This window comes from Hippopotamus amphibius, chromosome 7, assembly GCF_030028045.1.
Source record: "Hippopotamus amphibius kiboko isolate mHipAmp2 chromosome 7, mHipAmp2.hap2, whole genome shotgun sequence".
Lineage (NCBI taxonomy): Eukaryota > Metazoa > Chordata > Mammalia > Artiodactyla > Hippopotamidae > Hippopotamus > Hippopotamus amphibius.
Window position 1 is genome coordinate 77,434,235 of NC_080192.1, and position 13,330 is coordinate 77,447,564.

Consider the following 13,330-nt stretch of genomic DNA (forward strand, 5'->3'; position numbering starts at 1 on the left):
AATATTCATCAAGTCGTATTCTTAGGTTACATGTAACTTTTCTCTGTGTCTGCTGTATTCAACTGTAAGTTGACTAAAAATGAAGAAAAAAGCCTATTGGATCTGGTGACATGAAGATGGCGGGCGGGCACAAGTTGTGAGGACGTGGCAGGCTGCAGGGATCTAACATTAATTCCAATTTTACACATGGCGACAGCAGAGCACAGAGCAGTTCAATGACTGGGTCAGGGCTGCAGAGCGACTGGGTAGCACAGCGGGGATTTGAACCCAGAGAGCAGGGCTGCTGAGCTAGTGTTCACTCACTAAACTGACCCATGTCTTATTTTGAGAGCACAAAGGCAATGATAAAAGAACATTAGACAGGAATATGCAAATGCATGAGAGTCTGAGGTTACTTTAGGAAGAGCGAAAGGGCGTAGCAACTCGATGCTCTTGTGGATGTCTCTTTATCACAGTGGCTACCCAGGCTGGTGACCAACATTCAACCAGGTGTCATGTAAGAAAAGGCCGAGGATTTTAGTACACTATATTTATCGAGGCAGGGAAATATACACACAGTTTTGAAAGATTTTGTGTTAAGGGATAGATTCTGATTATATCTGAAAAATCATTTATGTTAGATGCTTAATTATCTCTGGATGCCAGAGAAATGCAGAGTGCACATGTGTGCTGCGTGTGTGTGCCAAGTCTCCACTCTTGGGGTATAATCATATATTGGTCTTGAAGAGAAAAAATTCTATATCATTAGTTTTTTTTTTAAAAGCATGGGATTTATGATTTTGTGATTCGGCCAGGATAACACTATAGTCAGTGTTAGAGCAATCACTAAACTGCCACATACAAAACCATTGTCTGGACTCAATTACAAGGGAGGATTAGAGTATGAAAGTCATTCATTCTGTCGGCTGCTTCCATTGCAAAAGACAGGAAGGTGTACATATGTAGGGACCAAAAGCAAGAAGAAAGATCTGACCGATATATTCACAGTATAATATTTTCCACCGCTACAGATTAAAAAGGAGTAGCTAATAAAGCAAAATGACTAAACAAAAAGTTCTCACCGCCTTAGAGAATGTGTCTAGTTTGTCCTTGATAACTAATTTTTTAAAATTGTGTTTTCAGTGGAAATATTTCCTGGAAATAGCTCATGAACTTCTTTCCAAATTAAGAAAGGTTTGCTGAATGAAACAGTCTGTAAATCCCTTTTCCAATACCAATATACACAATCTACACATTCGCTGTGACTTAATCCACAACGTACCTATCTGAACCTCCACTGGGGAAAAAAAACACAAGAGATGAAATCATTTGCTTGTAGATACAAAGATGAGGAACGAACATGATGGGTGAAATCGTTCCCCAGTTCTGCCAAGATTGCTGGGTTGTGGATGTCTGCCTGGCCTGCTGCGTGCACCTGGAAACAGATCAATCAATCTCTAAAAAAGCCCAAGCAGCCCTCCTTGCTCAAACTTTTTTCACTTGGGCTTTCCTCTGCTAGCCAATCTAGTTTCAAACTGTATTGAGTTCTATCTCATATGCAGTCCCTTCTTTGATGCCTCACCTTCTCTTAACAAGGTGAGCAAGCTCTTCTGTGACCTCACAGCCACATTTGGCTCAGATGTTCTTCCCTGAAATTTCCTTTGACTTCGATCTCACCTCTGCATGCTCTCTCGATACATTATCTGCATTTGCATGTCTAGACAGCTGCATCACCTGCACGGCATTCTGCGATACCTCTGTATAAAATCCGCTACTTCAAGATCAACTGAACAAGTACGTCTTGTATCGCATGTAAAAATGACATGGAAAACCTCTCTGAATTTTGTCCTTATTCCTATCACGTTTATCCCAGCTTGACACAATACAAAGCAGGTGATGAGAAAAAGGAAACAGAAGTGGAGGAAAATCTGTCTTTCATGTTTTCAAACTTGCTTTAAAATACAAACGTTTCCTGAAATGCAGAAGTGAAAGTGATGAATGTTAAGTGGGTATTTTTTCACCTTAACTGACTGATCACAAGAGTATTTATAAACCCCTGACTGATGTCTTGAGCTGATAAATCAACACCAGGGGAGAACATTTCAAGCACATTTATCACTGAAGACAAACAGGCTATTCTGAGCGTGATTATTTTTTATTCATCATTTTAGTTCACCTCTACATTTGTTAATAATGTCGGTATAAGACTTCTCAATATTTAATGCTACAGTGTGCTTTTGCTGGCTGCATGCTGATGAGGTAAAGCTCACACATTTGATCTCCAGAAAGCCAGTAACCTTTCCAAAAAAAAAAAAAGAAAAAGAAAAAAAAAAAGCTCTATCTCACACTGAAGCCTGATCTCAGGCGGCTTCCTTATGAATAGCTGCTGTTGGCTTTGATGCCATAAAGATCACAGAATTACAGTTTTATGGGAAATTAAAGCCAAGCTATTTGAACAGTCTGGCCCAATGGCACAGAATCTCGTAATCAGCAAAGGAAACCCAGCATCCTAGAGCATCACAATTGAGCACCTGTACGGCTCAGTTAGTACCCAGGACAGTCTACCAGGTTGTTGTCATTACATCATGTTCAGAGAGCCGCAACATCAAGGGAAATCTTACCTGTTCATTCTCCTCTTCATCGCTGCTTAGCTTAAGGTCATCTTCTAGCATTCTGAAAGAGGGAACAAAGGGGTACAGATACTTAGCAAATTCAAGAGAATTTAGCACCAAAATTCCTCTATTAGAGCAAGATTTCAGTAATGACCGTATCAGATTTCCTAATTTAAAAGATTGTTTCCCTTTGAGCCCTTTTCTTCTGATGCACTTAGGAGATTACAAACTGCCACATCATGACAGTGAACCCTCATAACAGCCATAGGACATGATGGGCTGCTTCAAGAATATGAGGTTTTAAACAAGCAGAGTCAAATAGGTGCTTTTCCTTGTGAAGTTTTAATTCCACGATTATCTGTCCAGTGTTTTCCTTGTGGCAGGTGCTGGGCCACATCTCCATGATCATTCGTGGGAAACGGAGAGAGTGGGCAGAACCCTGCCGAGAGCCAGAAAACAACAGACTTGAGTTCTCAGAGCAGCTGCTGAGTCTTCCCCCGTCAAAGATCTGGAGAAGACAGCTGCCCAAGCATCCTACTGGATAAGCAAAACTAAACAGGAGGAGACTTCCTGGGAAGGTGACTTCCCGGTGCCCCCTGGGTCCCTCAGATGTGTCATGACAGCCACGGTGGGGAAGCTTACTTTTGGGTCCATAAAAGTTAAAAAAAAAGAATCTGAAAAAGAATGAATATATATATATATACACACACATATATCCGCATCACTAGGCTGTACACCTGAAAGTAACACAACATTGTAAATAAACTATACTCCAATATAAAATTTAAAAAAATATAGATGACATATAAAAGAATAACATTAAATTAAAAAAGGAAAATTTCAATCATTATTTTCTGATGATGATGAAATTGTATTCTTATCAGCATTGCTGAATTATTTCTTTATAGAATAACAGTTTTCAGAGGAAGTCATTTCAAAAGAAACCTCACTCAGAAGCATGTCTACACACAGATGAACGCAGAGCTGTTCTGTCCGGGGTGAGGGGAAGAGTCTGCTTTTGGATGGACCCTGGGGCTCCAGGCATGAGTCTGGGGGCCACTGAGTCCCTGTGTGCAAAAGGCCTCATTGTCCTCTCTGAAGGTACCTTCAAAGTCCAAAGACTGACCCCTAAAATGTGCTGTTTCCTTTAAAAGCCAATTATAGGCTTATTGTCCGTCCATACATTCCTCTGAATATTTTTATAAGTAATTCCAGTGACTTTTGGGGTGAGCTTGGGGTAAAGGTCTGCCAAGGCAGGATGTGGGCCCAGTTCTGCCTCAAACTGCTGTGTGTCTGGGGCAAGTCACTGAACAGCCCCGCCCCAGCCCCATTTCCTTCTTTGTAAGATGAGGGGTTGTGCCGGACATTTCCAAGGTCCAGTTCTGCTTCAGAGTCCATGAGTCTGCAAAATAAATTTGCCCCCTATTTCCCAAAAGAGAAAAACTCTTGAATTTGTCCTAAAGAGCGCACAACTGTGAAATCTTAGAGCAATTCTTGGTGTACCATGTAAGCCATAACCATTAGGACACCAAATCCCCCCCTGGCTATGGCTATTCTACCAGTAGAAAGTATTGATAGTATCCTTCTTTTATTATTTAAACCAGAAGCAAACAAGCCAAACACCAGCAAAGACTGCACAGCTGTACCCCAACTGCCCTTTCCATTCGTGTGGCACGACATTCATTTCCCTTGACCTCATGAACTTGTACATGGGCTTCAAAGAGAAGAGACACTGTGGTGATTTATTAGAGCACTGTTGGGGGAGAACCTAGGAGGTTCCTGTGTTTCCTTTGTCCTGGGACCCTACTGACTAGCACAGTGAAGGCACAGAGTACAGCATCGGTTGGTTGGCTGGGCTGGGCACCTACCCCAAGGAGATTTTCCTACCCAAAGGCATGAATACCTTTCTGATGAAAAGGACCAGAGGATCAGGACAGTTTCTTACCCCCAGCCCTCACTCCCTCTTTTGGGGTCAACTGTCAACTGTGATTTGGTTTAACCTGGAGGACTGCCCTGCAAGCACTGGGTGTTTGAAGTGTGGGTGGGCCTGCGGGTGGGTGGGAAGGGGGAGGGAAGGACACACAGTCATCGTTAATGACCCCCCTGTTGGATGGAAGTCAAGTCAAGGGTGACCGGGGAGTTTCCTCTTCATATGGGTGACAGTGTGTACAGATTTGAAGGCCATGGTCAACCAGAGCAAGATGCCCCAACATGCCCCAAAGCAAGGGATCTTAGCTTGGACGCACAGCAGCCTTGTGACTCCGTTACCACATGAAGCTGGGACAGCACAGGCCGTGTAGGGAGTAGAACTTGTTTATTCTAGGCGTGTGCTAAATGTGTCAACACGTGAGCACATGGCTGGTTGAATCTCAGGCAGCCTCTCACATCCCCTGATCCTGGACCAGTCATGGTTTTGTCATTTCTATAGTGAGACTCAGCTCCCTTGTCATCTTTTCCAGAAGAAAAGCAGTCAGAGATCCACCTTGCTTTGGGAATACTAATGATCACTGAATTTACCTCTCATATTGAAAAAAAAAAAGAATTAATTATGTTTCTGGTCTGAGATCCAAAAACAAAGGATCAAATGTAAAAACACTCTGTATTCAAGAGAGACTTTGGGGGCTTCCCTGGTGGCGCAGTGCTTAAGAATCCACCTGCCAATGCAGGGGACATGGGTTTGATGCCTGGGCTGGGAAGATCCCACATGCCACGGACCAACTAAGTCCATGCACCACAACTCCTGAGCCTGCGCTCTAGAGCCCTTGAGCCACAACTACTGAGCCCACACACCGCAACAACTGAAGCCCGCGTGCCTAGAGCCTATGCTCCGCAACAAGAGAAGCCACTGCACCGAGAAGCCTGTGCACTGCAACAAAGAGTAGCCCCCGCTCCCTGCAACTAGCGAAAGCCCACACACAGCAACAAAGACCCAACACAGCCAATAAATAAAAAATAAAATAATTAATTAAAAAAAAAAGACTTCGACAGAAGTTAGAATCCAGTTAAACCTCAGAATGTCTTGGAATATGGGAACACCGAGTCCGAAAGCTCACACACATCGCATAGCAATCCTGGGAGCCTGATGCTGCCAGCATGTGGCACCACAACTCTGAACTAGATGGGGTCACCACTGCCCGGCTCCCCAGACCCCAACAGGCACTCGAGGCGACTCAGGCTCAAGGCCGCCCAAGAACACGCCCGGCCCCTCTGCATCATTCTGGTCACAGCAGAATCCCTGTGACTCAACTTCCAAAGCACAGTGGTTGCCCTTTTTAAAGCTGGGGATATCAAAGCAGCTCCTGAGAGAGCCTGGGGAGGAGCTGAAGAGGATCTGAGGTTAGAGAAGAAAAGAGAAAAGCTGGGACCCTTAAGAGCCTGAGAACTGTCCTCATTTGGTGCAGGCTGTGTCTGCCTCCATAGAGAGCCTGAGGAGGAGCTGAAGAGTATCTGAGGTTAGAGAAGAGAAAAGCTGGGGCCCTTACGAGCCTGAGAGCTGCCCTCGTTTGGTGCAGGCTGTGTCCGCCTCCACCTGCACACACGAGTGGCACCGGTGGAGCATTCTGCCCCCAACTCCAACCCCACTTACTTGACAACATATTTACCATCTGTCTATTTTCAAAAGGAATTGGATTGGCATAAGCAAATTAAACAAGAATAATAATAACAAAACTTTTAAACCAAGAGTGAAAGAAAACGCAAATTAATTGTTGGTTGGGACACTGGGCCAGGGACGGAGGAAGGCAGGCCAAGACTCTGATGCTCTGAGGCTAGAGTCTGGGACAGGTCACTGGCACACGAGTGCGGGGCCTGTGCTTCAGCACCATGCTGGCTCGCAGGGAACCCTGATGCACCCCTGCATCCCTACACCCCTCCATCTGAGCACCACCAGGCTTCCTCCAGCTGGTGACACCCACCCACCCAGAGCCACACCCCTTCCATGTCCCTTGGCCCCTCCTCTTCGCATCCCCGCAGGGCCCTCCTAGGTGCCTGAGCTCCTGTCCCGCAGTAGCAGCTCCCAATGTGCCGGGCCTGCTGAGCACTTTCTGGAGCTGAGCTCCTGCAGCCCCACAGCATCTCCTTGAGGTGGGCACCTCCAGGGCAGCAGACCTCGCGGGTCTGAGCACGGACTCTGGAGTCAGACTGTCCAGGAGGAATCCTGGCTTTGCCACTCAGCTATCCCTGCCTCAACGGGTTTTCCAGAGAAAACATTACACAGTCCTTACAGAGTGCTTAGCACAGAACATGGTGCAGAACCAACATTCAATCCATGTCCATTTTTCATTAATATTCCTCTTTTACCTCTGAGTGTAATGTCTTGGAGCATTTAAGAAACTTGCATGGGTAAACAATTTGGGACAGATGATGTTTCTATAATAATGCCTTAAAACTAAGCCATTTGCTCTATTTTCAGGCCATCTTGAGAATAAAAATGTTTTCTAGAGGTTGTGTGTGGGGGGATATTTTAGGATATAATTGCTGCCATGGTTGATTGATCTGATGTGACTTTATGTCTACAGAGGACAGAAAACACAGTTGTCAGCCTGAGTGCACCAGAAGACATGTCCCGGGAGCCTGCAGTTGGCCACATGGCCCAGAGTCCCTTAGCAGGACCCAGAGCCTGATGAGAACGGGGATGCTGAAATAAAATAGATAAAATCAAACTCTGCGAATGAAGGCCAGAGAGCAGAGGTGCAGCCAGAGGTGCAGAGAAACCTGGACTTCGTGCCCTCAACGCCCGAGGAGCTGTCACACTGTGCCCAGAGCACTTCTGGTCAGTGCCTCGTGGTGACTTCACAGTGGCGTCTGACCAGACAGCTGAGAGCTGGGACCCTGATAGGACTGAGGCAGGACTTTTTTTTTCCCTAACACGCAATTAGGTAATTCAGATTCTATCCATTTTTCACTGGCAGACTGTGTAGACAACAGTTTCTTGAAATTATTGTCCCAGGAAAATCACAACACGCCCCTTGAACACCTCGTACAAAGGGTCAAAGGTCTGAGCCACGGGCTGAAGGGTCTTAATTTTCATACAGGGAGAGAGGGTCTCATGGGAACTGTGTAGAGGAAAGGGTGGGGGGCAGTCTGCCTCTGAGTTCCAATGGGGGAACCCAGTACAAACATTTCCCTTTGCAGTTTGCCAAGTAACACCTCAGGTGGACCTCACTGTTTCTGGAAGTGAAGGATGAATGAAAACATTGCCTTACTATTGACAGTAGAATTGGCATCCAAACTCCCAATCACTTACATGTTCAATTTCCTCCTGTGTTTTTTCAGTGGCGGGCACCTATCTTTGGAAAGCATACTGTCTCCCAGGGCTGGTTCTTCTCACGTACTACATTCTAATCAGCATTGCCATTGTAGCCATTTTAAGTGCCTTAAAATTTCGAAGGTCTGGCGTAACGAACTCTCGTGGAACCCAATCACCTCATCTGAAGGTGAGGCTCTCAGAAAAGGGAATTCAATACAACCCTTGCAGCTTTAACGTCTGATGATGTAGCTTCCCTGGGTGTATTGTTTATTGTTTTTTAATTGAACAGTAGACAACTGTATGTTGTAGCTGGTGCTTATATTTTTGAGGTCCACAGTTTCTCAGAAAGCAGAAACAGTAGCCTACTCTTAACAGATGGCCAACTGCTTCTAGGGCTCATCTGTATCTTACACAGGTATTGCAAACGGGCACATTAACGACCTTCAAATGTAATGGCAGTCATTTCACAGAGCAGTGGTTTTTAATTAGCAGGATTTCCCTGGAATTACTTGTCATTTGGGCCCTTATCAGATTTGAATCCTTTAGTCCTTTAAAGTTCATCTCATTTTGCTATGTCTTAATGGCTTCTTAAAAATCTGAGTTTTAATTGGGCTGTTTGGTTTGCAGATTTGTTTCTATAGCTGTAGAAGCTGGTGCTTCTACAATCTTCACCTACTTGAGATTTAAAGCCAAAGACAAATGTTTATGACTCCTCATGAAACATATTCATATATGCAAATATCTATTCTAACAATTAGCTGTGCATGGTAAACCTATTTGTTATGCAAGTCCACCCTTCTGAAGGAATTCCCCAAGCCATCCTCTCCTCTGCTTGGAATACAGGAGGGGAAGTTATAAAACTCATTTCATTGTTTCTGAAGTCCACTGCTCTGTCAGGGTCAGTGCTACCATCTGCCCGGGCTTATTATCATAAACAGGTGACCACCTTCCTCTCCGCATTTGTTCAGAATTTAGCTTGTGCCATTCCCCAGTTAACTGGGAACCAGGACGGCTAGGACAGGCTCAGCCTGGGGTTGGTGATGCAGTGCACCCAAGGCACAAATGAAAGAACTTAGTCTGGAAGCCAACAGAGAAATCAGGAAGAAGACAAAGGGTAGTCTAGATGACCTGAGAGTTTTCAGCTCTGATGCGTTCCTACCCAGATTTCACCTACATCTTTTGAGGCAATGTTGGTTCATAGGGAAACAATATCTGCTCACACACACATCTTCTTCCTGGACCCCTTCTTCCCAGGAATGGTTCTAGCTGTCAATGAAATCACAAATGATCTGATTCTGCCATGTTCACACTGGGGCGAAGGTGTCCTGTAGCTCTTATGTTTATGGCCTTATTTTTTCTTAAGGACAATAAGTTCTAATTGTCCTTTTCTTCCACTTTTATGCTAAGTCCACCTGCCACCCTAACACAGGCCCATCTTCCCTGGGGGACAGTATCTCATTTCCTACCACTTAAGACCCTCGCAAAAGCCAACCCCATTTAGGGAACCTGCCAAACCCTGGTGAGATACGGGATGGATGTGTGTCTTCAAAATCTCAATCAATAGCTGCCTTTCTGGATAGTCTCATATCTAGTATATTAATACAGAATAAATGGAAATCAAAGGAAAGTGAAAATCAACACTAATAAAAGGACGCAGTCCATGGTACTAGAGTGTGGGTGGTGGAATGTATCTGGCCAGCACTGAGTCTGAGTTCTGTGCGTAACCAGCTCTGTGAACTTGGGCAAATCATTCACTCACTCTGGACATCGTTTCCAAATCTCTAAAATGCAGCAGGGATAAAATGACCTCTACAGCCGCTTGTGGCTCTGAATTCTGACTCTCTGCCTTTACCAACGGCTGGAAAGTCCAGTTATATTGTTGGAGACATAGAGGGTTCCCTGGATCCGAGCGGATACAACTCGGTTAAAAGTAAAACTGATAGGTTGGAACTTGAGTAAATGGCCCAAGATCCACACTGGAGCCAGGAGACTGGGGTGAAGTCTGGTTACTTCTTTAAGCGCTTACTTCCTTGTATGTCAGGTGAGGTATTTCACATGGTTGTTCTAAAAATTAAATAGAAAACAGCAGTGCTTTTAGATGGTAGAGTGCTACATAGAGTGACTATTTCTGGAAACATTTCACATGTGATATGGTGTGTAGGACAGAGTTTCGCCCTCAGGCAGTAGCCTGTGAATCTTTAATGATCGAGCAGGTTCCTGGAGACCAGGAACAAAGGCAATAACTAGACTGGACCCCAGTGCTCCTGCACCAAGTGGCCACGAGGACTGGACTGGGAGATGGTGCCAGCTCCCCAGCTGGGCCTGAGACCAGGGAAGTATTCTTTCCTCTGTTACAAACCAATTGTCTCTAGGTATTTTGTAGATTCTTCCTTATTATAGTGAAATGTGACCCCAAACACACATGTAACAGCTTTTGGGTAGTTAAGAAACCAGATTCTTCTTTTTCTTTCCTCCTAACAGCATCTACAAATAAAATCAGGCGACACAGACACTAAACGATGAGCAGACCAACAGCAATTTGCCAAGACCCCCAAGGAGCCTTCGCCAAGTCCTCTAGGCTCTGGTCTACGTGGCACCAAAAGTATACATCCTCTCAAACACTCTGTGTCTGCAGAATCCTTCATTCTTTCTAAGGAACGACATGTTCCCGAGCTCCACCATGGAGGCACATTTAGAAAAGCATGAAGTCACACAATATTCTTCCAAGTAACTGAAAACAAGAAGCTGGCAGCCAAGTGTACTGAGAAGTTCCTCATCAGATCAGTCCTCTGGTGCCGCAAGGACTTGGAGGTGCTGTGGGAGAACGTCTGCAGAGAAAAGCGACCTTAGCAGGCCACCTGCTCTGACCTTCAGCCCTGGGGAAGCAGGAGGCTCCCTCCACAGAAGCCTTGGGAGTCAAAGCTGGGCCAGTGGTTCTTAGATGAGAGTGGTGCCAGCAGCATCACCTGAGGGCTTCTTAAGACACAAGTGGCTGGGCCCACCTCCAGGGCTTTTCATTCAGGAGGTGTGGGAAGGGGCCCCCAAATTTGCATTTATAACAAGTCCCCAGGTGATGGAGAGACTGCCAGCCAGAGGTCACATTTTGAGAAGCCCTGGGGCTAGACCATAACCTCCTGCCCTCAAAAGTTTATTGCATCTCTAGTTGGCTACTGAAAGCAGAGAGCCTGTGAGATGGTCCCTTAAGCCGCCTCTTAGGGCATGTTGGGGGTTGTGGTCTGGGTGGGAGGGGCAGCCTGGGGCCCTGACAAGCAAACACACCCTGATGTGTACTACCCAGATCTCTCCCAGTTTGCTCTAGCCCACAGGGTAGGATCCCAGAGAGAACCAGGGACCCCCTCCTCTCACCCCCATATCTGCTAAGGAAAAGAGCTCATACATTCAACCAACAGAGCCAGACTCACTGAATACAAGCTCCAAAGGCTCTGTACCTGCCCTTAGAGCATCACGTTATCAGGGGACAGAGATAAGTAATCCAGTGATTGTTACACAGTGGGATGAGCCCTCGAGCAGAGCACTGGAGGAGGGAGGACCTGTGCTGGCTTCAGGCTCCTAGAGAAGTCAGACAGAACCGGGGAAGGTGACGCCCAAGCACGGCGTGCCTGGGGATGGAGGTAGGTTATATCCTGCTCTCCCATGGTGTTTTCTTTCTGAAAAGTGATATAACACAAGGTTCAAAATGCTCCCTAAAGAAAAAAGGTATCCAGGGAAATGCCTCCCCCCACTCCTGTCCCTGCCTGCTCACTTCCCACTCTTACCCCTGAATTCACCACCATCTGTAGTTTCTTACATATGATTTCAGAGTTTCTTTATGTATTAACTAGCAAATAAGAATGTAGCACTTTGGACTCTAAGTGAGAAAATAACATTAAAGAACAACTCATTGGTGGACGGATGTGAGGTTAACTGGACCCTCGCTATCTGGATGCAGCAGGCAGCTCTAAGACGCTCCCAAAGATTCCGGCCTCCTGGCACTGTGTCCTCCCAACAGTGTGGCTGGATCTAGTGACCTCCTTCTAGCGAACAGGACAAAGTGATGGGGTGTCACTGATGAGACTGCGTAACATTCACCTGCGGGTATGCATACTCTTTGGTTTGTTGGCTGCTTTGCTTGGATGATAAAAGCTGCCACGCTGGGAGCTGCTGTATGGAGAAATCCCCATGGCTGGGAACTGAGGGGACCTCTGGCCAACGGCCAAGGAGGAAATGAGGCTCTCAGCCCAAGTGCCGGAAGGAACTGAGTCTGGCCAACAGCCATGTGATGTGAGCTTGGAAATGGACCTTTCCCTAGTCAGGCTTTGAAGTGACTGTAGCCGCAGCCGACACCTCGATGGCAGCCTCTCCAGACACCTTTAGCCGGGGGACCAGCTAAGCCACGCTCAGAATCCTCACCTACGGAAACCGTGAGATAACAAATGCCACTAAGTTTTGGGGTAACTTGTTGGCATCAATAAGTAACGAGTACGCCACTGGATGGTAGTAAATATTTCGTGTGTCCCTGTCCAAGGTCACTCTCATTTGCTTGAGCTGAAGCATGAACAGCCATCATTCAAACTGTCTCACAGAGGCATAATGCAAGCCTAACAGGTCATCAAACTGTTCTAATAGCCACATTAAAAAAAGTAAAAACAGGTAAAATTAATTTTACAATATATTCAATATATTTAATTTAAGCTAACATATCATTGCAACGTGACAACATACACATTTCAAGGGTTCAACAGCCACACGTGGCCAGCGGCTGCTGGACTGGACGACACAGGCTCAGATCTCTGCAGAAGGTGAGCGGTGTTCACGTCTCCAGGAGGGTTCACATTCCAGTCCCCCAGCCCTCTGCCCCCCTTTGCCTCTTGCAGGGGTGAATCTTCCCTATACTTCCTGCCTCATAGGGTGCACTGAACACGCCTGTGAAGGTAAAGACCTGGTAACTTAGAACAGCGGTCCCCAACCTCTTTGGCACCAGGGACCGGTTTCGTGGAAGACAGTTTTTCCATGGACGGGGGACGGGGGTTGGGGAGATGGTTCAGGCAGTAATGCGAGCAGAGGGGACCGGCAGATGAAGCTTCGCTCACTCGCCCACCACTCACCTGCTGCCGTGCAGCCCAGCTCCTAACAGGCCGTGGACCGATACTGGTCTGCGCCCTGGGGTTGGGGACCCCTGACTTAGAGCGTGGAGGAGATTTGCAGGAGAAAGGGGAGGCTCCGGTCAGAACTGATGCAATCACCCCCCCTCTCCCCCGACGATTCCTGGTGGAGACAGGGATTCCGAAGGCCTGTTTCTGAGCCAGCTGCATGTGTCAATGACCCATCTTGTTCCCAATTCTGATGACGCTACTTGCTCGTGGCATGGCACGCCACGATGTCTTACAAAACAGCTGTAAGGCAGAAACCAGTGCACAGCTGCAGGTGGCCGGCAGAGGGGTGCGCTCAGGGCCATGCGTTCAGGAGCCATGGCCTCTGAAAACAGAACCGG

General features: G+C 46.5%; 1 protein-coding gene across 2 annotated transcripts in view; it reads right to left on the reverse strand.

The window, feature by feature from the left end:
- Positions 1-13,330, reverse strand: part of AFF3 (ALF transcription elongation factor 3) — a 556,683-nt gene that overhangs the window by 108,226 nt on the left and 435,127 nt on the right. For both annotated transcript variants that reach the window (XM_057741064.1, XM_057741063.1), the window contains one exon: positions 2,601-2,652. In XM_057741064.1, coding sequence (XP_057597047.1) covers positions 2,601-2,652 — 52 coding nt within the window. The remainder of the gene's footprint in view (positions 1-2,600; positions 2,653-13,330) is intronic.